This window comes from Malus domestica, chromosome 10, assembly GCF_042453785.1.
Source record: "Malus domestica chromosome 10, GDT2T_hap1".
In the NCBI taxonomy this organism is placed as follows: domain Eukaryota; kingdom Viridiplantae; phylum Streptophyta; class Magnoliopsida; order Rosales; family Rosaceae; genus Malus; species Malus domestica.
Window position 1 is genome coordinate 8,236,818 of NC_091670.1, and position 25,397 is coordinate 8,262,214.

The 25,397-nt window shown below is 37.6% G+C and overlaps 4 protein-coding genes and 1 long non-coding RNA gene across 12 annotated transcripts; 1 reads left to right on the forward strand and 4 right to left on the reverse strand.

Annotated features, from left to right (window-relative positions):
• Positions 1-406: 406 nt before the first annotated feature.
• LOC103412091 (small ribosomal subunit protein bTHXm-like) lies at positions 407-867 on the forward strand. The gene has a single exon (XM_008350689.4). It carries the CDS (start codon positions 435-437, stop codon positions 732-734), a length of 300 nt encoding a protein of 99 aa, XP_008348911.1. The 5' UTR covers positions 407-434; the 3' UTR covers positions 735-867.
• Positions 868-1,978: 1,111 nt separating this feature from the next.
• LOC103412090 (uncharacterized) lies at positions 1,979-3,990 on the reverse strand. Its single transcript, XR_011571872.1, has 2 exons — positions 2,702-3,990; positions 1,979-2,362 (listed from the first exon to the last, which is right to left on the reverse strand). It is a non-coding gene; the product is annotated as an uncharacterized lncRNA (long non-coding RNA).
• A 206-nt stretch (positions 3,991-4,196) lies between these two features.
• LOC103412088 (NADH dehydrogenase [ubiquinone] 1 beta subcomplex subunit 9-like) lies at positions 4,197-7,704 on the reverse strand. Its single transcript, XM_029109543.2, has 6 exons — positions 7,455-7,704; positions 7,300-7,341; positions 6,997-7,078; positions 6,283-6,338; positions 5,469-5,543; positions 4,197-4,419 (listed from the first exon to the last, which is right to left on the reverse strand). Exons 1-5 carry the CDS (start codon positions 7,584-7,586, stop codon positions 5,502-5,504), a joined length of 354 nt encoding a protein of 117 aa, XP_028965376.1. The 5' UTR covers positions 7,587-7,704; the 3' UTR covers positions 4,197-4,419; positions 5,469-5,501.
• Positions 7,705-14,557: 6,853 nt separating this feature from the next.
• LOC139188538 (uncharacterized) lies at positions 14,558-15,124 on the reverse strand. Its single transcript, XM_070806128.1, has 2 exons — positions 14,922-15,124; positions 14,558-14,762 (listed from the first exon to the last, which is right to left on the reverse strand). Exons 1-2 carry the CDS (start codon positions 15,122-15,124, stop codon positions 14,558-14,560), a joined length of 408 nt encoding a protein of 135 aa, XP_070662229.1.
• A 1,310-nt stretch (positions 15,125-16,434) lies between these two features.
• Positions 16,435-23,577, reverse strand: LOC103445161 (kinesin-like protein KIN-7E). Of its 8 annotated transcripts, none has more exons than XM_070805875.1 (16): positions 23,404-23,577; positions 22,744-22,842; positions 22,168-22,197; positions 21,760-22,063; positions 21,438-21,527; positions 21,248-21,348; positions 20,998-21,111; positions 20,826-20,907; positions 20,689-20,756; positions 20,528-20,593; positions 20,273-20,397; positions 19,423-19,759; positions 18,789-18,890; positions 17,844-18,698; positions 17,131-17,438; positions 16,435-16,978 (listed from the first exon to the last, which is right to left on the reverse strand). In XM_070805875.1, the coding sequence occupies exons 4-16, from the start codon at positions 21,977-21,979 to the stop codon at positions 16,657-16,659; spliced, it is 2,790 nt and encodes a 929-aa protein (XP_070661976.1). In that variant the 5' UTR covers positions 21,980-22,063; positions 22,168-22,197; positions 22,744-22,842; positions 23,404-23,577; the 3' UTR covers positions 16,435-16,656. The 8 variants fall into 8 exon arrangements, with proteins under 8 accessions (XP_070661976.1, XP_070661970.1, XP_070661975.1 ...); XM_070805869.1 differs by having other exon boundaries at positions 23,071-23,447; XM_070805874.1 differs by having other exon boundaries at positions 23,336-23,446.
• Between the last annotated feature and the right edge of the window lie 1,820 nt (positions 23,578-25,397).

The window sequence follows — 25,397 nt, forward strand, 5'->3', positions numbered from 1 at the left end:
TAAAATTATTATTATTATTTGTGTAATTCAATAAGGATATTATTTCTAACTCTAAATAAGTTAAATATGACTTTGCACTTGACTCCAAAGTCATATATAACTTCAATTTTATCGGTACATTGAAGAACGATTGTGTTACATTTGGAATCAAATATGACTTTTGACTCTAAATTAAGTTTATATGTTGTTTATAGAATCTGACATGAAATTTTTGTTATGTTTTTTAAATTTGAAAAAGAGAGAGAAAAAAAAAGGAGATAATTCTCTGATGTAATTTGCAACGCCCATTTTTCAATTACGTAATATAATTAGAAACATAATGGACTTGGGCTTTTATTCAATCCGGGCCTACAATACAACCCAACAGCGCAAGCCCACTCTAAAACTAAAATACTTGATAACAGCTGCTGTTAGTGGTGAATAAAGTGGAAGAAATGGCGATGATGGTGCAGTGGTGCGGCGCAGCGGCGAGGCGGGTGTTGATGGCGGAGCAGCGCGCCCTCTTCACAACCTCATCCTCCTGCGCGGCGGTAGCTGCAGCAATTGCAAAAGAGAATGTGCTCGGGGCGCCGATGCTGTGCGGGCGAGGAGACAAGAAGACGAAGAAAGGGAAGCGATTCAAAGGGTCGTTCGGAAACGCTCGGCCGAAGAAGGAGAAGATGATCGAGCGCATCAAGGACAAGGTTGAGGTGCCCAGGTCCACCCCTTGGCCTCTCCCTTTCAAGCTCATCTGATTTTTTCAAATTTTCACTCTCTTGTTTCTTAGGATTTTAGCTCCTTATATTTAACGTCGAACTCCCTAATTTTTTAGGGTTTTAAGTGTAGTGTACAATTTTTTTTTTTTAATGTCAATTCATATTTCGGATATATATGTTTCAATTGTTAATTGTTTGTTTGATGGGTCTCTTGGTGGTGTAATTTTGACGTCTAAAACCACAAAATGCATGATAAGATTTGAAACTTTGATTGAAAGCTACTTACAGTTGCTCCCCGACTGCACCCAAGTTCGAATCCCCCTCTAGATTGGATTAGGATGTCGCTCGAGCTACTGAGAATGGAAATGTCGGGACTTTTGGTGTTTAACTGTGCTATTCATTCTTATTGGGGTTAAGAATGAAAATAGTGATTGCTGGTGCAGTAGGGATTTGATCTGCATACTGTGAAGTACTTCCATTTCTCAGGAGCATTTAGCATGGGATTCGGGTTTAGGGGTTCTAGCTTCGGGTTCTGTTTGCATGTATTTTCAGTATATCATCTTCTAAGTCCATGTTTCAGTTAATTGCTTGAGTAACTTAGAAGATTTTCAGAAATATATTGAAGCAATTTTGTTGGAGCGGAACTGACAAAAAGAGATAACGGCAATACTAGGCGGAAATTGTGAACTAGGTACGTAAATTAGAGTTTGGACTGGTTGGTGAAATGTGAGTGTAGCATATAAGGATGGTTTGTGCTTTTGATAAGATGGACACCAACTATTTTGAAAATGCTTTATGCATAGGAATAGGCATCATGAGTTATGATATTCAATTTGTGAGCCGTTTGAAAACACATTGCTGTTCAATTTGTGACACTAGATGCTTGCCTATGGTATTATTCCAAACGTCGGTGTGGTTCTACATGGATAATAATGGTTTTGGTAGAACTTAGTTGCCTCAGTATTGTTCCTGATCGTCGAGTCAATTAGCTAGATAAATGTTGTTAATTGATGTATAATGCTAATTTTGATTGAAAGCTAGTGACTTCTTGCCTATCCCCCAAATCATTTTGACTCTTGCTAGGCATGGAGGGCAAACCTTATAGGCAACTTAGATTTTCCAATTACCAATTGCAGATTGTCGGATGGTTCATAAGTTGGTAGGGAATTAAATGATAGGACATGATTGATAGAGCATCTGATACCAAAAACCTTTCCATCTTTGTAGCTGATGCCCTGGAGCTATACTCGCAGCTTAAATCAGAAAATATAATTAGTGCAAAATGAGCTTAATCTACTTTCTAATCGAAAAGAGCATTGTATTTAGTATTTACACATTGTATGGTGTATTATAGCAGTGTCAAACAAAACATGTGACGTTTATTATGCATACTTGATGATTAACAATTTCATTTTTCTCTGTCGTTTGGAACTGCTTTGTCAACTCGAGCGCTAGCTCTGCAATTATGCAGAGTCCGATGATAGAGTAAGTGAAGCCAAACATAATAGTCACTACACCAACTGGGGATGCTAGAGGAAAATATTTGTCTTCTCTTCTAGGTTCAGTTGCAAGCCTAAGTCCAGTGTTAATTGCCCATGCTAGCATGACCATTGCGATGATACTCACGACTATGCGGCTGACGATACATATCGTCTTCAGCTTCCCTGCTGCATCATCAGAAATCGAGTGAGATAATAGTTGTCGAAGGTAAAAAGTTCAGATGAATGAATTTCATAAGTTTAGAAGCCATTGAATGTACTAATGAACTCTTTAGCTTTTCATGTGTGTTTGGATTATATCATATGTTTATGTATCTACCTGGAGAAAGACTTAACTATCCTGGTTTCGTACACCCCCGCCCCTCCTCTAATCTCACTCAGATCATGTGATGTGATGATAGAGATGGAATGGGTGTATGAAACCGTTGCGTGTAATTTTCTCGCACCCCTGAAGTTAACACCTGTTTCTTCGTTTTAAATTCCTACTTTCGGCGTTGGTTATATTACCTTGATTTTGAGGTTTCCTGGTCTCCTCCTGCTTCCTCTGCAATTGTTCTGAGAATTTTATGACCAAGTCTACCAGTAAAGGAAGACCAGCAACCAAAAACAGGAAACCGAGAACTATCGTCAGAAGTCCGACGCAGAATGCCCAGTTGTTCGCCTCCCTTTTTATCCCCGGCCTGTCTGCAGGCCCAGATTCCGACGTAATGGTCCACAGGAACAGAACTACCATGAGCAGAGACGTCAACACAGGAAACAATGTTGCACATAGGGTTTTGGCATCTCTACTTACCTTCAACCCCAAGGCTCTTATGCCTTCTTCCTCCATCTTCGGCCCGCCGGAGTTCGAGGAGAGAAGAAGAAAAACAGAGAAGAAACAAAAGAAATGGTTCTGGCGCTGAGAAACTAAAAAGGGTTATGGTTTAATGGATCACGCCAGATAAATGGGGGAAATTTTATGTTGTAAGTTAGTTGGGTCATCACTTAATTCAAATTTAAATAAACATGACAGAGATTGTGGTAATTAGCCGTGCTTTATTACCTAACACCCAATTTATGAGTAAAATGCCCTCTTGCCACTTGGTTTTGTTTTGTTGACCATTATCATTTATTTTTAAATGGTGATTCATGAGCCTTATTTTATCTTTCACACATCCTGCTAATTTCTGTCTGATCATCTTCAATTCATTTGATATGATGTTCAAAACTTGAAAGAAGAGTGCGGATAGCACCACTTTTATTTTTTGAAAAATGATGGAATAATTTATACTAGTTATTTAAACTACAGTAATATGGGAGAATTTAAACCCGAAACTTAAAAACTTAAAAAAAACAAGTACTTTATTTACTAGAATAATCCACCGCTTATTATTGCCATGCTTACATCAGTCATGAATATTCAAAAGAAAGAAAATGAAGATAGAGGATTATGGGCCAATATTCACAATTAAATGACAAGAGACTTTTGGTATTAGGACACTAGGTATTAAATTGCGTTTTCCACAGTGAGAGCACTTTGAAATGGACACGTCACATCTTCAAGTCTTGAGGTAGTGTTTTACCTTTTTGGTTCGTTTCCAATTCCAAAGGCCCTCATTTGCTTGCAGGTCATCATGGCTTGAAAGGTAATTTCAATTTTAATTATCATACCATGTCCTAATCACCCTTCAAATTCTTCAATTCAATTCAAAAGTGGACATTGTAATGATACTTGTTAGTCATAGTGGAACTCGAGTCTCCTTAATCTCGTGGCCCTTTTTTCGTCGGTGGACGAAGACCGGAAAACTAGTTAGTGCCCGTCGATGAACTTAACAATGACGAGACTGACTCGTTAGATAGAAGAAACACATACCCAATGACGCCCTATCAAACAAATGTACGTGAGTATGTGTGTGCGAGCGAACGCATGGATGCACTCATGCACCCACACTACATTACTCCAACTGCAGGTCTAGTGTCGCATATTTGCCCGCCAGCAATAACTCAGCCAAGGAAATGCAAATTACATGAACAGGAGAAAGTTGTTCATATCAAGCGTCACGCTTAATCCAATCCTGATCCTGCAGCATAAGCCGCGTTGTACTAAAACACCAAACTCACCTTGAAAGGAGAAACTAAGCATTTAAAACTATTCAAAGCTTAAATCCATCATTTACTTAAGCAACACGTCAATGATGCTGGCCTCGATTATTATCTTCTTCTTCATATTCACTCTCCATCTTGATCTGCATCGTTAAAAATACCAGACATCATCAACATAAAAATACTTATTATTTATTTATTTATTAGAAAGAAGAAGAAAAGCATTGCGTGACGGGGGAATGCTTGATGTGTGTTAAACTTCCTTCCTAGTCTCTCTCCCTCCTTCCTCCTCTAGTCCTTTGCTTTTGTCTCCATCTCCCTCTGTTTCCTTTCTCTATCAGTTTTCTAATTCTCAAAGCTAGCGCCATCAAAACGTCACAGGAAAACTTCTGCCTCGGACTTGTACCTATGGGCTTTCATGCACACACGCAAGTTAGTGGAATTTTTGAAAGTCTTGATTTTCTCTCTTTTGCAATTTTTGGATTTCTGCGAATTATATGAAAATTATATTTTAGGGCCTTCTACCTTCCACCATTTTCCCTCCAGTTATTCCTTCTCTTTGTTTCTATTGCTTAAACTCTACTTGGGTTCATATCATTTTCCCTCCAGTCATTCACTCTCTCTTCACTTTCTGTTTACCAATTTGTTTCCTTCAAATTTTCAAGATTAAGGAGTTGATACGAAATTAGTAACAAGAAACAAAAAAAAAAAAAAACTATATTTTCTTTATGACTATAATGCCCTCACAATCAACAATGTCACCAATTTAGCTGTATGAAATCGATCCGAAGACTCATTCATATTGAACTAAAAGAGGAGGGAAAATAAGATTTTGAATTTGTGGATCGTAGAAGAACAAGACCGTTATGGTAGCACTATATTTGTGATTTCCTGTTAAAATCATAAAATTACAGTAAGGCTACAAGTTATGCTCTTACTACACAAGTAACTTTAGCTATTTATTTATTGGAAGTAGGAAAGAAGAAAATGTCAGTCTAGTGAAGATGTCACCAATGTGTTAAGAAATGGTGAGTTGACAAACTGTGGCACTCGTCATGTAAAAATTAGAAAGAAGGGAAAGTGTGATTCTCAGTCTCGGAAGGGGTGAAAACTCAAGAAAGCCAATCAACTGAGCATCCAAACTGAAAAGTGTTAAAGAAACACTTATCAAGTATATAATTAAATTGCTCAACTTTATTTATTGCGAAGAAAAACATTTGAATTTTTAGTCGTTATCCTCTTTTCCATAGTCGTATACTATCTCAATCTGCATTAAACAACAAATACCACCAGGGTTAAACAAGTTCTAGGTGACCGCATTGTTCCAGGAGGGAATAGCACGATAAACAGGACCAATGCAAAGCCAAGAAATATTTGGAAAAAGTAAAGAACTTTCTACTTGCAATAGGAAGACACCCTTTTTTTGGAAACTGACAATAGTAATATTAAACAAAAAAAAAAATCGTAAGTAAGAAAACAAATTAGTGTTCTAAAGCATCCTTTTAAACTTGACCGATAACAGTATTCTATTTTCCTGAATGGAATAAAACCAATTAGTAGGTAACTAAGAAAACTCTCAAGGATCCATTATGATTACTGGGCAATAACAATACTCTATCTCCGTGAATTAAATAAAAGATGATGGTAGAACGTAAAAAATAGAAGTAAAGATGTTAAGCAAGATAAAAAGAAACTCTTAGTTTTGAGTACTCATCTAGAAATGATAATTATGTCAGCAATTATACAACTGTAACATATTAATTTTCTTCCAAAAAGAAGAACAGCAACCAACTATGAGAATACTTGTCCAATTCCACTTGTGCCCTCTGGTTAGATAACAAATGCATGACTAGTAACTAGGGACAAAGTAAACATAAAACACAACGCAAAAGTGAATCAAAAGCATGAAAATGATTGAAAAAATGTAGAAGTCCTAAAAATAGATGTGAACAAGCAATACACAGAAGCACAATGAAAAACTGAAGAATGTGTTATGATAAAATTACCCCAGCAGGTGGAGTAGGATTTCGGTGAAACTTAGAACCACCGGGGGCCCAAGGAACTGCACAGGCAAGATGGAGAGGGGAGAAGATGAGACCATATAAAACCATTAGTAAAAACATAATATGGAAAACACAGGGATTGATTAAGTAAAATAAAGATAGACCAAACCTATTAGAAGCTACAAAACCAAACTCTCAATTCAAGTTTTTATCTATGTACAAACGAGAACAAAGAAATGGTTGTAGGGATAGGTTAATAGGGTGCCATAATATTGATACCCAAAAAAAAAAATAATAATATGAGCACCAAGCTAATCAGAGACAGACATAGACTACAACAGAGACAGACATAGACTACCACAGAGACACATATAACTTTCTAAGCAATGATGATTTTGTTGCTCATCCAAAACAATTTCTCGAGCATAAGGTAGCTTAAACACACTACGAAAATTAGAGGTGAGCTGCCATCAAATCTAAAATGGTATCATACAAGCCAGTTCCAAAATCCTCTCTCACTAAACTACTACCCATATGAAAGCTTAAAAGACGTCAGAGCTTACAGGAAAAGTGAGGTCCAGAATATCAAACAAGAAACACAGAACCTAAAGACATATGCCCGGAAATTTATGAAAGCTGTTCCCTTGTTTTTCTAACTGGGGGCAAAAGCAATGAATTTATGCAAGTAAACTTGGCATTTTACGAAAGGGATTGTACCAATGTAAGGATCGGGATGGCGCCACTTATTGTAAGTGGCTTCGGCATTCGCTATGAGTCTATCAATGGTGTCAGGATCTTCCTGTAAATCCATACCAATCAAAAGGGTACCTTAATTCATTAGCAAAACAATCAAAAGGGTACATTTATCCAATAACAGAAAATGCAGCCAAGCTAAATAATCAAAATTTTAAACTGAATGAAAAAAATTCAAAAGTAATCGAATCCAAATGGAAAAAATAATAATAATAACAACAATAACAACAAAATTTGGGGAAATTGAATAAAAGGGAAGAGACCAACCACATGCTTGTTGGTTTCGAACCTCTCGCGGAGGGCATCAGCCTGAAAAAAAAAAAATAATCAGACAGCGATTGAAATCGAATGCAATGCAACGGCTGATGGATGGTTGTGATTGAATAATGAAGATTGGAAAGGGGGGCGGAGAGCGCGAGTACATCTGGGTAGAAGAGGTGGCGGTGAACGGCCCAGTTGAGAGTGTCTCTGAGGGCTCGCCTGTAGAGGATCCGAACCTTCTCCTTCTGAGCTGCTCGACGAGCTACGTACGCTGCTGTTGACACTCCGCTCATCTCTCTCTCTCTCTCTCTCTCTCTCTCTCTCCCAGCACTCTTTCGTTGTTTCAGCCTTTCGTCAGATGAAATTTGACGACGAAATGGCTGGCAAAACGAAGTCGTTTCCTTTCTGGGCTGAACGATCTTAACGTAATTGGGCTGGGCATATTGTACCAGGAACCGAAAACTCATCCGGATTCGAACCGGTCGATTTGGTTTTCTTGGTTTTTCGATATGAAACCAAACCTATTCTCTAATTATACGATTCGGGACCAGTTTTGAATACTTTGAAGGATATTACTATTCACACACATCTTTTTATCTCTTACATACTTTTATTAATTTTTGTCAATTGATTTTCTTCAACTCATTTGACTAGACCGTCGAAAATTGAGAGGGGTGTTTGAGAGTTAAAAATAGATATTTAAATAGCACCATCATAATTTGAATCGTATCAATCGAACCAAATTGAACCGAATTTTTTTAAATTGATTTTGTTACGCGTCAGGCTTCTATTGGGTAAGGCCATACTTCTAGCATGAACTTGTCGAACCCAGATCTTCTTCGAATCTACAAATACTGAGCCTAAGGATCAAATGATCCAAGCCGTTGAAATTTGATCAAACAGTTACAATTATTATAACTTTTAGCGGACCCCCTATTTGTAGATGTTGAATCAAATTTCAACACCCTGGATTATTTGATCGTTAGACTCAGTTTTTGTAGATCCGGCAAAGATCTGGGTTCGGACTTGTCCACACTTCCAATCAAAGAAAAAACAAGCAAATTGACTTTTCTATAACACAAGTGAACCATGACGGAAAGCCTTCCTACCTCCTCAATCATCCACCCTTGTTCTAGTTCTTCGCTTCCTTCCTCAATCCCTTGTTCGAAGTTTGAACTTTCAACGTACTATAAGTCTACAACAATTAAAGTTTCTGGGAATGCAATTGGGTTAAAATTATGGGTTTTGTGAACCCAAATTAACAATAAAACCATACCTTGGTACGGGCTAGTTTGGTATTGTTGTGCTTTTCTAAAAATAAATTATTTATGCTATAATGTGAGAATAAACAACTGTAAAATAAAGTTGTTGATTGTTTGGTAAACTTTTTTTGTAAAAGTGCTTTTAATAATAAAAAGCAATGTTTGAGTGTTTGATAAACTTTTATGTAATGTGCTTTGAATATATTAAATGACTAAAAGAATGTGGTATTTAATGTGATATAATCAAAGACAATAATATAGGGGCAAAGATTGTAATTTTGTAAAACATGGAGGTATATTTTATGTTTGAAAATTTCATTAAATGAGCACTAATTACTATGTTTTGAAGAAAAAAAAAACACTTAATGGCTTTTAAAAAAAATTGTTGTCATATAGGGACACAACACCTTTTCACCAATGTGGTAAAGGGCCACTTGCGAGAGGTGGAGGATGCAACACGAGGACTTCTCAGGAGGTCACCTATCCTAGTACTACTCTCGCCTAAACTCGCTTAACTTCGGAGTTCTAATGGTATCTGATGCATACAGTTGTTTGTTCTTGCTTTTAGGTGGTTGTTCTTGCACAACTCGACGATGCGAAAATTTGGTTCTAACATAATTCCTAATCTTGTTTGCTTGTCCTACATTAGTGGTTTTCCAGCGTTGCTGGAGGTTGAAAAAGGTTATTCTTGTTCTGATGCAAGTGTTTTTTTTCTTGTTTGTGTAATCGGAGTTTCTTTTATCCAAAATTGAAGCATACATGATTTAATTTGATATATGATCTGATTTGATACCTGTGTTTGAGTGGTGTGGAACACCACCTGATTTAACTCAAGGTGCCATGTAGAGGATAATTACCAAAGAAATACCAGGGTGTTATAAATAGGTAAAAGTTAGAGAAATAACCTTTGCTAAATACAGGAGCAAAGGATGATAGATAAAGAAAGGGAAGGAGATATATTGATATGTTGTAAAATCGACAATGTGTGCAGTGGAAAAATAAAACAAGACACAAAATTTATAAGGTTCCTCTACAGTCAGTGTGTCTGGAGTACATCCTCGAGGCAGCAACGGTGCTTTCATTTATAATTTGGAATAATAGGAGTACAAATATAACTCTCTCTATTCTCCCCTTTATTCTTCCTTTTTTTTCTTTCTTCCTCTTCTTTCCTCTTTCTCTCTCTCTCCTGTGAGCCTTGTGGTTTATGTCTCTCTATGATGGTCACGTTTTGTGCATAGGGTGTCTTGTATTTATATAGGGAGTAAGAGCACTGAAAGTTCCTGTACAACTCACTCCCACTAATAAGATTCCCATTTGTCGTCTTTGCTCTAAAATGATTGGTACAGTCATCCATCACATTATTTAGTGGCCAGCCATCAATGTTTACAACATGATATTGTTTATTTGATTCTTTATTTCGCAGTGTGTTTTGATAACACACGAATCACTCTATTTATAGAGCTACTCCCATGAGAACATTTAAAAATGATATGATGGCTAGTTTTGACAATAATACATAACAACAAATTTATCACTATCCTTTTCACCTTTTTCCAAATGCATGTGGGATGTGGGCATACACTATACAACTTTTACAACACTCCCCATTGGATGCCCACATATTAACATCAGTTGCCTCGTTAAAACCTTGCTTGGAAAAATCCAGTGGGAAAAAAAACCATAACGAAGGAAAAAGAGTACAACTTTACCTTGATTGTTGATATAATGTTATGTAAGCTTATGTTGCCTCGTTAAAACCTTGATAGGAAAAACTCAATGGAAAAAATCCTAATCGAAGGAAAAAGAGTATAACATGCATGTATCATAGATGCTCCCCCTCAATTATATCTCCCCTTAATTCAGCATTCTTCAAATTTAGTTGATTGGTAAGCCGACGTAATCTGATTCCCTGCACTAATTTCTGAAATGTGCACTTTGGTAAAGATTTGGTGAACAAGTCTGCCAGATTTTCATTGGAACAGATTTGTCTGACTTCAATAACTTTAGCCTTCTGAAGCTCATGTGCACTGAAAAACTTTGGAGATATGTGTTTAGTCTTATTGCCCTTGATGAATCCTTCCTTCATTTGGGCAACACAGGCTGCATTATCTTCATGGATAACGGTTGGAGTGTCTATCTTTAAAGTTAGACCACATGAATTCCGGATATGATGGATCATTGATCTTAACCAAGAACATTCACGACTTACTTCATGTAAAGCAAGTATTTCCAAGTGATTGGAAGATGTAGCAACTAGTGTTTGCTTTATTGAGCGCCATGAGATTGTTGTATCTCCATTAGTGAACACATATCCAGTTTGTGAGCAGGCTTTATGCGGATCAGAGAGGAAACCAACATCTGCATATCCAGCAAGGATCTGGTCATTTATGGATTTCTTTGAGTAGAAAAGACCCATGTATGTTGTCCCACGAAGGTATCGCAAAACATCTTTGATTCCTTTCCAATGACGAATTGTTTGAGTAGAGATATTCCTTGCTAATAGGTTAACTAAAAAAGCTATATCTGGTCGAGTACACTGTGCTAAATATAATAAAGCATGTATTGCACTCAAATATGGTACTTCTGGACCAATGACCATTTCATCATCTTCTTTTGGACGAAATGGATCTTTCTTAATGTCCAACGAACGAACGAATATTGGTGTGCTAAGTGGATAAGCCTTGTCTATTCCAAATCGCTTCAGGATTTTTTCAATATAAGCTGATTGGTGAACCAAAATTCCACTAGCATATGCTCGATCTGCAGGCCAAGACAATATTTTGTTTTCCCAAGTCTTTCATTTCAAATTCGCTTTTCAGATATTCAGCAGTTTTATTGAGCTCTTCAGGAGTTCCAACTAGGTTCATATCATCGACATATACTGCCACTATAGCAAATCCAAAATTGGATTTCTTAATGAACACACAAGGGCAAATGACATTGTTAATATATCCTTCTTTGATCAAATACTCACTGAGACGATTATACCACATTCATCCAGATTGTTTTAGCCCGTATAATGATCGCATTAATTTGATTTAGAGCATACCTCATGGTTTGTTAGTTGTTTCAGGCAACTTAAGTCCTTCTAGGACTTTCATATATATGTCAGCATCTAATTCTCCATATAGATACGCGATGATGACATTCATAAGTCGCATGTCAAGTTTTTCTGAAACCACTAAACTTTTTAAGTAACGGAACATAATTGCGTCCATTATAGGAGAGTATGTTTTCTCATAATCAATTTCAGGTCTTTGTGGAAAACCTTGTGCAACGAGTCGTGCTTTATATCTTGCAATCTCATTTATCTAATTGCGCTTTCTTGTGAATACCCATTTGTAACCCACAGGATTTACATCAGGCAGGGTTTGGACTATCGGTCCAAAAATATTTCGTCTTTCCAAGGAATTTAATTTTGCTTGGATTGCATCTTTCCATTTAGGCCAATCTTATCTCTGTTTGCATTCATCAACAGAGTGGGGCTCAATATCATCGCTTAATATGATTTCATTGGCTACTAAGAATGCGAACATGTCGTCGATGATTATTTCATTTCGATCCCACAATTTGTTAGTACATGCATAATTTATAGAGATTTCTTTGCTTTCATGCACTTCTGTCTCTTTAAGGACATATGTCTCATCAAGGACATTTTCCTTTTCAGAATCATGAATTGGGGATTTATCATTCATTTTCTTTTCTTGAATTATTTCATTTGGATTCAGTTGTGCCCTCGTCTTTCTCTTTCGAGGGGCTGAATCTCTTGAACCTGGGGGTCTACCACGCTTTAGACGTGCACCAGATGATTCATTTGCTGTCACTTTATTTTGTCTAACAGGGACATCCATTCTTACAGGTGCATTTGCAGTTGGTATATGTGACTTTATCACTTTTGAAGCATCATTAAATGCATTTGGCATTTGATTAGCAATACTTTGAACGTGAACAATCATTTTCACTTCATTTTCACATTGAGTGCTTCGTGAATCAAAATGAGATAAGGTGGGAACAGCCCATGTCGGCTGTTGCCGTTCTTCTGGAATGGTTTTTTCTCCCCCTAATGAATGGAAGACTATCTCATCAAAATGACAATCCACAAAACGAGTTATAAATATATCACATGTCAAGGGTTCCAAATATCTAATGATAGATGGTGAATCAAAACCCATATAAATTCCCAGTCTGCACTAAGGTCCCATTTTAGTGCGTTGTGGTGGTGTAATAGGCACATAAACAGCACAACCAAAAACTCGTAAATGTGAAATGTTTGGCTGATGCCCAAACATGAGTTGTACCGATGAGTATTGGTGGTTGGCTATAGGTTTCAATCGAACCAATGATGCAGCATGCATGTAAGATGACATGTCCCCATGCAGAAACTAGCAATTTTGTTTTCATAAGCAGAGTGTGAACTATTAACTAAAGCCGTTTGATCAATGCTTCTGCTAAACTATTTTGAGTACGGACATGAGGAATAGGGTGTTCAACATCAATGCTCAATGTCATGCAGTAATCATCAAAGGTTTGGGACGTAAATTCACCAACGTTATCAAGTAGGATTGACTCAATGGGGTAATCTGGAAACTGTGCTCGCAGCTTAATTATCTGAGCAAAAAGTCTCGCAAAAGCTACATTTCGAGTAGACAAGAGATAAACATGTGACCATTGGGTAAATGCATTAACCAAAACCATAAAATATTAAAATGGTCCATAAGATGGTTGAATAGGCCCACAAATACCCCCATTGAATTCTTTGCAAAGATGATGGGGATTCAGCATTAGCCTTTAGTTGTGATGGTCTAATTACCAACTTCCATTGAAAACAAGCCTTGCAAGGGTTATCATTTGAGATAGCAATGTGTCTGCTCAATATTTGATGTTCATTAGAGTTGGTAATGATCCTATGCATCATGGTGGATCCTGGATGACCCAGACGGTCATGTCAAAGCATGTAAACTTTTGAATCAATGAAATTCTGGTTCATGACAGTATATGATTAAACTGTCTTTATGTATGTATAATATAATCCACTCGACAAACCATACAACTTCTCCAACATACATTTATGGGTATCATTGGAGGTAATGCATAAATACTCCACATTTTCTGCATTTTTCATTTCAATGTGGTATCCATTTAAACTTATGTCTTTGAAACTTAACAAATTTCAAGTAGATCGAGTAGCATAACGCGTTTTGTATGGACAATATTGTTCCCTGAGCCTTCAATTACATCTGATTGGCCTGATATTGTTGTTACCCTTAATTTTGTAAGCATTAAGCTTAAGAAATACTTTCGATCACGAAGTATTGTATGCGTGGTTGCGCTGTCTGCAAGACAAATATCTCCGCCATTTCTCATGTTTTAAGAATAACCACAGTTTTTATCCATAATTTCTGAGTAAAGGGGATCATAGTTAAAAACAACTTATTCATAAAAGGAAATTGAAATGCCACTTTTATTGAATTGAAATGCCAGTTTTAAATAAAAAATACATCAAACATAAGTGATTCAATCGGACCGGTACACTTCATTCCCTATTTCCATAATGAATTATGAAGCATTTAGGTGGGTTGTGTTCAACTGCCCTGATAAGTTGAGCACTGGATCAGGTATATCCATTGGTCTAGCCTGATCGAGGAAATTGATCTCGACACCCCGCTCCTTGAAGGAGGCTTGATATAGATCCACCAGATGTTTTAGGGTACGACAGGTACGCGCCTAGTGCCCATTTCCACCACACATATGGCAGGCTCCTTCAAAGTTTCTAGGAACGTTGTTCATATGCACTTTGCCTTTGTGGCGATTTGCATTCTTAAAGCTTGGGCCTGAATTATGCCTTAGAACATGTTTGTGAAACTGGACACCATGGTTCTTGCTTTTCTCGTTCCATTGGCCTCACTTGTGGCTACATCATCGTTTGTAATTATTGCCACGAGAGGATGTGGTATTCCCTTCAAAGGAAACAACATTCACTTCTAGGAATGGTGCCGATCCAGTCAGGACTGATGATTCTTCATCAAGAGTTCATTATTTTGTTCAGCTACTAGGAGCACAGATATCAACTGGTTGTATTTAATGAAGCCTCGCTCCATATACTGCTGCTGCAGGAGCACGTTGGAGGCATGAAAGGTGCTGAAAGTCTTTTCCAGCATATCTTCCTCAGTGATGGTTTCCTCACAGAGCTTCATCTGGGAGCTAATTCTGAACATCGTAGAATTTTACTCAGCCACTGACATAAAATCCTGGATCCTTAGGTGAGTTCACTCATAACGAGCTTTTGGAAGAATCATTGTTTTCTAGTGATTGTATATGTTTCTCAATGCCTTCTAGAGAGCTAATGAATCTTCAATTGTTAGGTACTCGCTCTTTAGTCCTTCATCAAGGTGGCGACAAATAAAGATCATGGTCTTCGCCTGATCTTGAGAGGATGCACTGCTTTCCTCCCTAATGGTTTCTCCAAGATTTCCTGCCTCCAGATGGATCTTGGTATCCACTACCCAGGTAAGGTAGTTCTTCATAGTAATGTCCAAGGCAACAAAATCAAGCTTTGCCAAGTTCGCCATTTTTCTTTCAAAAAAGAAAAATGAGATATGTAAGAACTTGTAATAATATGTATTCCTGGAGGAATATAGTGTTAGAACTTCTGGTTCTTACAAATTTTTCATTTTGATATTCAGGCCAAAATAATAAGCACTCGAAACTTCAGGCTCGAGATTTACATGATTGATGATAAAGGTGATTGTACCGCACTATTCTCATTGAAGTAAGCATATGATGGGTGATTATTTCGCACCACTCAAACTGTAGGAAAATTTAAATATGCAAAGCAGGGTGGGCGATTATACCACACCACCTAAAATTGCAGTAAAATTAAATAGCAGACAAATTTAAATATGCAGGGTGGACAATTATACTGCACCACCTAAAATTGCAGTAAAATTAAATAGCAAGCAAATTTAAATATGCATAGTGGACGATTATACCGCACCATATTTGATCGCAGTAAAATTAACATAAATAAATACTGAGTTAGTAATCAGGAACTACACCAAACAAGAAATCATATATATATAAGTAACTATTAAATTGAGAACGAGAAGCAGGAATGGTGCAAACAGTTCTTCACGAGGGTATATCCAGCAGGTGAGGCAAAGGAAGAAGAAGAACAGTAAAATTCTAGCAGGAAACATTTTTTTTTCTTTCGGCGAAGGGAAATGAGAAATGGTTAGTGAGTCGTGCTGATAACGTGTTATAAGTAAGTAAAAGTTAGAGAAATAACTTTTGCTAAAGACAGGAGCAAAGTAGGTGCAAAATATCACACTATAACTTTAGTAGCTATGACACAAACGATGGTAGATAAAGAGAGGGAGGGAGATAACACATAGTGTGTTTTGATAACACACATATTACTCTATTTATAGAGCTATTCCCATGAGAACATCCAAATATGATATGATGGCTACTTTTGACAATATTGCATAACAACAAATATATCCCTATCCTTTTCACCTTTTTCCAAATGCATGTAGGATGTGGGTATACTAATGTATGTGGGATGTGGGCATACACCATACAGCTTTTACAACACTTGGCTAAAATTGTTCTTCCGTACAAATTTGGATAGGGATTTTTCCTTCCAGTTTGCTGGTGTTCTAATATTCGTTAAGTATAAATAGCATGACCATACATTACGCATAATACATGTTTTCGAAAACCCCACGGTGTGTATGAGACAAACGTATCCATTTCGATTAGGGTTCTCTTTTAATCCAAAGGCTAAGGGAAATGAGATGTTATCATTTTGTGCATAAGCATTACACCCTGGGGCCTGGGGCACTGGCTTGAGGGACAAGACCAATAACAGTCACAAAGATTCAAAAAACCACATTTCATTAAAGATGCAACAAATCCAGGAAACCATATTACCAAAACACAACATAGCTTTCGCTGAGCATGCCGACTCAGATTTATACAATTCCTATAGATAATCGTAGGCAATCTGTTTCAAGTTTTGGTGACGAAAACAATGCTCTGTGGCCTATCTAACTTGAGAAACTGGTTATCTATAGTGGTATAATATATATGAGCAGCATGTTTATATAAGGGATGCCATGCTATTTTTCCATCCAAAGGATCTACGCCGTGCTTTTGGGGGTGTAAAACTAAGCCCGAACATTCCCTTGAGGGCCTGCCCCTGCTCTACGAACATCACCAGCTTTGCAACAATGGCGGCGCTCTCTGTAATGTGGTTCATATTATTTGTGTTACTCCACAAGCAGTTGGCCAGCTGCAGCCTCCTGCGCTTTGAATCCAGTGCAATACCCCACTGCTGGAAGAGTCTCTTTCTCTCTTCTGCCGAAAACCTTTTCTGCATCAGCTTGCTTAGCATTACTCTCTCACGACCAATAGCTTTCATGCTGTGTCCAAATACACATGTTGCATCCATAAATCAGAACAGTATTTTAGTTAACTTGTGCATGAAATAGAAGTTAGCACAGAAACAAGACATTATGCAAAAAATAAGAACGACATCGAGTAAAAAGAACGAAAAACAGACACGAGAGTGAACCTTGAAGCGAGTGTGAGCGCCTGACCATTTTCAACAGCTTGATCTCCACGGGAAAAAGTTTCCTCGAGGAAAGATAGTCTCCTAAGTTCTACCTCCATGTAAATGGAATCTGTTGGATCACCTTTGAAGAGCAAGAAAAAGTAGGTTCGATGGACCACTGATATATGGCAAGTTTGCCAAAGTTCAAATATGGCCCTCTGCTGTCTCTCAAATTCCAGTGGCCAATCAGAAGTTTCTGATAATTCCAGCATTGGATCTACTCCTACATCTTTCACTTTCTTTTCAAACTTTTCCCCCGTCTCTTGGTCCTAGCATGCACATACAGATCCATGTCAAACAAAGCAAAAGATTTGTGAGAAGCTGACTTGCTCAAATGCCTTCCAATAGATAAATGAAAATTATAGTAAGACTATTCGTAAATAAGTTGGAGAGAATCGACAAAATTAAAGACGTTTAAACGTTTCAATAGGTAATGTGGCTTGCGTGGATTTAAAAATGCAAATGTTGCATTGTCACCCCAACTTGTTGATATAAAAATTATAAACTTAGAAGTGTGAATCTTAAGAGTAAGACTAATGCATAATATTTCACATTCTCATGAATTTATCACCTTCAAGGATATGATCTAATTTACTATGACAAGCAAAGACACACACACAAAAAAATGACAGGGTTTTTTAGTGGACAAACTAAAAATTAAGGCACATTCTTACCTGACTGTTGACCAGTTGTCTGTCATTCTCAAGATTTTTGGCCATTTTCTTTAGTCCCGTGACAAAAGTACGAACACTGGTAATATCCTCATCTGCAGTCTGTCCTCCTAACTCATCCACGGCACTCCCAAGGGAAGATTGAGAATCATTTCTTGACAACCTTGCGTTGGAATCATAATGTAATAGGGGCACCTTCCTCCCACTAAAACCTTCTGGTCTCCCAGGAAAGCTTTTCTCAAACCAATTAGGTGGGGTTCTCTCTGATTTATCCGGAGAAGATGAGCCGGCAATGAGATTTTCTCTACAACTCCAGCTCCTAGTTAACTTTAAGCTTCTAGATTGTTTTTCAGGGTAAGGATTACCAAGAGAATCAATGGTCATCTGTACATCACGTAGTCTCTGTTCCAACGTGCCATATGTAAAACCACTTAGCATCTGACTCCCTTCTCTATCTGCATTCACTGGGGTTGATATCATTTCTTGACCTGCTACACTTGTATCCCCAGATGTTACTTCACTTTCAACAGTAGATAAAGCAAGGGATCCAGAATTATTGTCTGTGCTTGACTCTTCCATCTCAATACAGCGGACTTCTTTGCAGTATTCATCAGTATCTTCTGCAGTCCCACCTGCGGGATACTCTAGACTCTGGCATGAATCAGATCTAAACTTCTCATTAATCTGTCCGTATACCTCCTCGGGACTGCTCTCATCACCGTCTCTGTCATCAAAATGAGGATTGCTGAATTTTCTGACGCCATTCATATAATGAGGATCAGCCACACTTGATGATACTGAGCCTTCATCATCTGACACATCCCCGGCATTCCATTTAGGATTAAGGTTATCTGAAGGCTGAAAGAGAAGAAATAAGTGAGAGTTAGAAAAATAATGGTATATATAACATGTAATTAATCTCCATAGTCCATAAGCAAGAATATGTACTTGTCTGGAATCGTTATCCTTTCCAACCATCCGCAGTAAATCCTTCACTCGTGATTCAGCAAGATCACGTTGCTTTTTCAGCTCTCTAATTTCCTTGTCCATCTGAAAAAGGTCACATGTCATGTCTTGGTTTAAATGCATTCAGTTAGAAACTTGCTTAAATGAAAACATGGTTGCAGATTCCAAATATGGACGTAGATGAATTCAAAGCCTACAGCAAACTTACACCTAAGCTGAGTATATGAGTCAAGGCAACCCATTTTATGATCTTATAAGAAGCACACAATTAATAATGAAATCGTGTAGATGCTAGGTACATGGAGATTTCCTTTAGACCAGCCATTTGATATAGCCATACTGTGATCAGAATGATTTTTTTTCAGAATAAGGAGGTGCACTATTTTTTATGTTGGGAAGAAACTTGGAGAAACATGTATTTGTGAAACTTAGAAGCAAATTCAATACATCTAAACTGCTGTCTTCCAGACCTATCTTCTCTTCTGAAAAGATATTCTTTCAATTGCCATCTGTTACTGGTCTTCAGAAATGTCAACATAACTGTGTGCTTATATTTAATTCCCGTTGATAGGTATTCTTCCCTAATTGTAAACCTTCTAAGAAATCGAACCCTTGCCTTTTCAATCTGAAGATCTTTCTTTCTAAGCAACGCTGGGTAATCACAAGTTGACGAAGGAGGTCCAGGTGTCCTCAACTCACTCTCCAATCTAGCCAGCTCTTTCTGTAAATGTTTAACCAGGGCCTTATCTGACATGACTACATTGACCTGTGCTTTTGTAGTCACTTCTTTTGCACAACAAGCAAACAAAAGAGTGTTTCTTGTTTGCTCAACATGGCTTCGTGCAGGGCTCAAAGTGCAAATGATGGCTGTTCTAGCATTACCACCCAAGGCAGGCTGCAGTATGCGTGTTAGCTTTGAATCTCTGTAATTGACGTGGCCATTCCTTCCTTTACTGCATGGAACAATATAACTAGATTTACAAATCACATCACTAGATAAAATATCTTAAGGAATAGGGATGTATACTCAAGGCCACTGGGGATACAATAGTAAATCTAAACGAATAGTGTCATTAGCTCTTCAATTTATTCTTTTATAAAAACTCACCTTAAAATTGTATTTCCTGTATTAATAAGAAAAATTTGCCACCTTACAATTTACAACAGAGATAAAGATAAGGCATGTAATTGTAGTTCAAAGAGGTTAAGCCGTTTTTGCGCTTCACTGCAGTTCCCATCCAAGAAATCAAATTTCACTTCTGCTGATATAAAGTGATTTAAAAAAATTATATTGAAAATAAATATCGGATTTGAAATCAAAGATTCAAAACAGGTTTGTAAACATGGACGTAGATAAACATAATTAAAAAGAAAGTGTCAAGAATAAACAATAATATACTACACCTTTGCATGTCAAATGAACTTGGCAAAGTATATGACATAAAGGAAGGACGGATTATACAAACCTTAGCTTGCGAATAACAGTGCTAAGAGTTAGTAAACTGCGATTAATGTGGCAGCCTTCTTTTAATCTCATCCCAGCTGATAATGCCTGGGCTGCACGCTCGCTCCCTGCCAAGTCCACAAAGTTCTGCAACAAACCCATGACTTCTGAATTTAATATCTACTTAATATTGCAAATGGAAAAAATTAAATTAAATTAACAGATACAGTTTTACATATTCTACCAAATATCCAATTTAGAAGTAATTAAAATATACCACGCTAGCTGCAAGGGTGGTTGAATTGCCCTTGCCTAGGAACTCACGAGCAGAACTTTCAATTGCCTACAAGTTAAAGTTGGGTTAAGCAGAGAAGTTGAAAGCACTCCATCTGAAATGAATATACACTTATCAAAGAAAACCCAAGGGGAGGGGCATACCAATCTAATAATTTGATGTGATCTAGAGCTTTTTTCGTTTAATGCGGTCTCCCCTATCTGTCTTTGAGCTGTAATAGACACAAACCATTAAGATATAACACTTTATGGTAAATGCAGTACTTTCTCAAATGCTTTACCTTCGCAAGTAGAAAGGAGTTCCTTTAAATGGCTCCAGTCCCTCAGAGTTTCCTCTGTGATTTTCTCTATTATGGTTCCCCGCTGAAGAGAATATAGAAGTGTTAAAGCAAAACTCATATATACATGAAAATAACCATCTCAAGAAAATAAAAGTAATTAAATGGCATCCACCTCAGGATCATCTAGCAGCCTAAGTGGAGTATTATCTGTGCTTAGGAGGTCTCTAACAGCTTCATTGTATATCTCAATTGCTGAAAACTTAACAACAAAAGCTCGTTCCTCATGCTGAAAGAAATAGAAAACTTTATGTTAGTGACATTTGCAATAGAAACTATCTTGATATTATTAACGTCTGCAAATAAACAGTAGTCAAGTATTAAAATTGAAATGAAGCAATGAACTTGTTAGTAATTGTTCTTACCGCATGTATATAGTCAAATATTTCTGCTACTGTAAACTCTGTTATACCATTCATGGTGTACGTTTTCCCACTGCTTGTTTGACCATATGCGAAAATACTTGCTGAGAAAGAAAACTTTGGTGTAAACTTTTCACTAATTACATAAAGTAAGGTATCAGAAGAATGTCAACACACAGATCTATATACTTACAGTTGATACCATTGACAACTGAAAGAGCAATTTGTTGGGCTCCTTCATCATAAACCTGCCTTGTAGAGCAATCACCCCGAAATACTTTGTCTACAATAAAAATATGAACAAAGATAAATAGATAAAATAGATAAGATGTGTCCCATATATCAATGGACTATGACAAAACTATGCATTCCAAGAAATTCAAGCAAAGGCCAGTGCTGGATATTAATGGTATGCAGATGTTCCATTATAATCTCAGACTTAAACACCTAAGAGGAATTACAGTGAGTACGCTGTATACAGATGTCCCACTCTATACAGATGAATATATTCTTACCAAATGTATAGGCAGTTGGAAATGTAGACCCTTCCCGCAGCGTGTTTCGGTATAAGATGGTTGTGTCGTTGATGCATTCCCAATCTGCTACTTCATTTGCTGCAACCTCCTTCTCACTCAGAGGCCTCAACCTCACCAAAACCAGAATCTTCTCTTCGCGAGCACTTGCTCCTTGCATCTTCTCCCACTTCACTACCTCTTCCCCACCAATTGCCCCCATTATCTCACTTTTCCACCCGATACTCTTGTCAACCCAACCACCAATTAATCAAAGCTTAACAAACTGAAAAATCCCATCGAATTTCTGAAAGCGGAAAAAACAAGCTCGGTGTTAAAGTACTCCAGGCCACTCTCATTTCCCATAATGCAAGATGATTTAAATGTTAAACACAGGGTTGTTACACTTGCCATAAATTAGGCCCGTCATTACCAAATTATCTGCAAAAAGAAGCTAAAGCATGGGCATTAACCCAACCACCTCAGAAAAGGCAAAAGATGCATAAAGAATGCTAACTAACTACGGGTCACATCCGCAACAACAAGCTCAAACATGGGTTTAAGAATTTTAACCCATAAACAACAGAGAATTAAAAATAAATAAAACACCCCCAAATGCCAATCACGTCCTAAATCTGCAACCACAAGCCATTCGTGGCCAAATCCAACCACCCCCGGAAGACAACAGCCACAAAGAAAGTTAATTATAATTTAAAGCTTACTAAGATGAAGGGTTTTTTAATTTCTTTCGTCACGCTCATTCTTCGATTTTAAGTTTCATTTCTACCGCATTATAATAAAGAAACACAATGTCGTCTGTATTATCTGTCATACATCTCCCAACAACGACTATGCTTCAACAGCAACCAACCGAATCCCCACTAATAAATTTCATCAACGGACCACCGAAACGTGCAACATTTCAGAGACAGAGGGTCCCCAAAAGCTTCAAACTTTAACAACCAGAGATTAACCATGAGATCTTACCTTGCAAAGCTTTGTCGTGTTCAGAAAACCGTTACAGCTTTCCCGACGACTTGTCGCTTCAGCCTGCACTGTGAAGCTTTTGCTCCTCTGATTTGTGCTCTGCAACACCAAAGAAATACAAAAACTTAATAATATTAAAAATTAAAAACTAAGAAGTCAATGCAACAGTGACGGTGGCACTAAACCCAATTCCAACGGTTATTTACATAAAATTAAAAAAAAAAATTAAAAAAAAAAAAAAAAAACCCAGAACAAAGTGTGTGTGACAGAATCGCTGTATTTTCAATTCAGTCTCAGAAAATGCCCCTCCGAATCCGATTGAATTACCTCTTTGGGACAAGAAAAGTCAATGCTTGGGATTGGGAGCTCCTTCTCCGGAGGAGGGGTGAGTAGGAGGAGGAGGAGAAGGCATTAGGAAGAAGACGTAGCTTAAAATTCCAGAGAGTAAGAAACTTGAAGCAAAGATTTACCGACGAGTGACGACCAAAAGTTTACTCACTCAGACGAATAAAGCGAAAAGGAAAAGGAAAAGAAAAAGAAAAATTGACGAATAAAGCGAACAGAAGGGTACGGGAACGAAACGGCACCGTACTGAAGGTTGGAGGAGCTTTCGATGTAACAGTAAAAATTGTGCAACAATATTTTCAAGCAGCCCACGACCTGCGTGTGAAGCTTCTCTTCCAAAACGGAGAGAAGAGACGCTTGCTTGCTTTCGTTCTCCTCCAGCTTTCTCTGTGCGGGTTGCACGTTAAAATTACGATTTTGCCCCTGACTTTTGGTCTTTTCTGGCACGCGAATAAAGGAAATGCTGGGGAGCTTTTTGGGATGGAAGAATGGGAGCCTCGGATGGGGGACACGTGCGGGGGGGTTGTGATTGGGTGAGGTGGTTTGGATTCTGTAACTGTTCGATGATGGCCGTTGAATTGTTCGGTTTTGGGTGGTTGGGGTCGACGGTCGGGATTGGACGGTGGATTGCGGTTGAGTAAAAAGGGCGGAAAGAGCGATCACGTGTAGTTCAAGCTTTATTTGAGTTGGAAGTTGAAACTGAAAAGGAAGGAAAGGAATCATGGCGAAAGAAGATTAAAATAAGATGCCTTTAATGATGCTAGATCAATGTGACTTACCGAAAATAATCATACATTAACATGGCTGCTTATCAAAAACGAAGAAAGTAAGGAAACTAATGAAAATAGTCTGAAAACGTTGAGTTTTAATGATAAGAACAAAATAAAGGATAAAGTGAATAATATTAGGATTTATTTTTTAGTGTAAAAATGTGATTTTTCGTTAAAATGAATAGTACCGGGAGCTTTTTGTTAAAGTTTCATATAAAGTAAGATCATCTCTAAATACACCACAAAATTTGAGATTGGTCAAGTTGGTCTTATTTTCTAATTTTAGTTCTGGTTGGCTTGAGGAGCCTACATTTTATCCTAGACGCTCTTTTTGAAGCAGGAATACTCTGTGATGTAATCTTTCATTTAAACCCTTAGGGGGCGTTTGTTTGCCCGTCTTAGCTCTCATTGGACTAGACTGGATTAAATATTAGTCTAGTGCAGTGTTTGTTTCCTTGCGGGACTAGTGTTAATGAGATTAACTAGGATTCGCTTTCACTAGAGACGTTGCTAACCGGTCTTCATGAGTTCCCCCAAAAACCACGGGATTAGCTAAGAACTTCACTTCGTTTTGCTTGATTCACCTCCTCAACCTCGATTGTGACGGCACATCACATCGTCCTGCTCGATTCACCTCCTTGACCTTGATTTTAACGGCAAAGGCTTCGGGCACGACTTCATCTCCAACGCCGAACTCGTCAACTGCTACATCTCCGACGATTACCTCGTCGTTTGCGTCATCTGGGTTGGCTGGATTTGGGTCATGGGAAGCCCAAAAAGGCTATGACTGGGGGGGGGGGGTGAGCTGATGAGGATTCAAAAAATGTTTTGATTTATTTTTAGTGGGTAATGTTTAATTTTTTTTATAGTTCTGATGATTTAATGATTGTTTAGCTTAAATTTGAGAGTGGTTTGGTCAATTTTGGATTGCAAAATTGTTTCTTTGCTAAATTTGCCATTGATGTGTGTAGAGCTTTCGTTAATACTGAACTAGAGAGAAAATGAAGAAGTTGAAATTCTCTCTCTGATTCTCATTTGCAATTCTTTTGCTTTTGGGGTTTATATATATGAGCGTGTGTTATTTCCAGTTCCAAATGAAATTTGTCGGAGTTGAAATATATTTTGATGAAATTGAAATGGTTTATATCTTTCGATTTTTTCTGGATAAAAAATAAATAGAATTTGCAAATTTCAGAGAGAGAGAGGTGCGGGGCGATGGAACTCGATTATAGAAAGATAATTTTTAGGATTTTGATTTTTGTGTTTTGGTTTTCAATATTTAGAATTGGTTTTATTAGAGAGATGTTTTGATTTTGAATATTTAGAATTGGATTTTACTGGAGAGACAAGCTTACAACTATGGTTTTTCCACATTCAGTGTTTTATTTGATTCTGGGTTTGAGTTGGACTTTTTGGTTATGTGCTCGACATTCTACAGAGAAAAGGTGTGATAAATGGTGAGAGAAAGAAAAGGTTGGTATAAAAAATATCAAATTCCAAAAATATTTTAGTCTGCTTGCTAGTCCAGCACTGCACCAA

Bases quoted from the DNA above. Each gene is read 5' to 3' on its own strand.
- LOC103412091 (XM_008350689.4), top strand. From the start codon at position 435: ATGGCGATGATGGTGCAGTGGTGCGGCGCAGCGGCGAGGCGGGTGTTG.
- LOC103412088 (XM_029109543.2), bottom strand. From the start codon at position 7,586: ATGAGCGGAGTGTCAACAGCAGCGTACGTAGCTCGTCGAGCAGCTCAG. The intron at 7,342-7,454 runs GTACTCGCGCTC...TTTTTTTTTCAG, and splicing joins GCCACCTCTTCTACCCAGAT to GCTGATGCCCTCCGCGAGAG. The intron at 6,339-6,996 runs GTACAATCCCTT...TTGCCTGTGCAG, and splicing joins CCATCCCGATCCTTACATTG to TTCCTTGGGCCCCCGGTGGT.
- LOC139188538 (XM_070806128.1), bottom strand. From the start codon at position 15,124: ATGGCGAACTTGGCAAAGCTTGATTTTGTTGCCTTGGACATTACTATG. The intron at 14,763-14,921 runs GTACCTAACAAT...TACGATGTTCAG, and splicing joins GATGAAGGACTAAAGAGCGA to AATTAGCTCCCAGATGAAGC.
- LOC103445161 (XM_070805872.1), bottom strand. From the start codon at position 21,979: ATGGGGGCAATTGGTGGGGAAGAGGTAGTGAAGTGGGAGAAGATGCAA. The intron at 18,891-19,422 runs GCAAGGGTTCGA...GACCTTTTTCAG, and splicing joins AAGATCTTCAGATTGAAAAG to ATGGACAAGGAAATTAGAGA. The intron at 17,439-17,843 runs GTAAGAATGTGC...TGTGCATGCTAG, and splicing joins GACAACTGGTCAACAGTCAG to GACCAAGAGACGGGGGAAAA.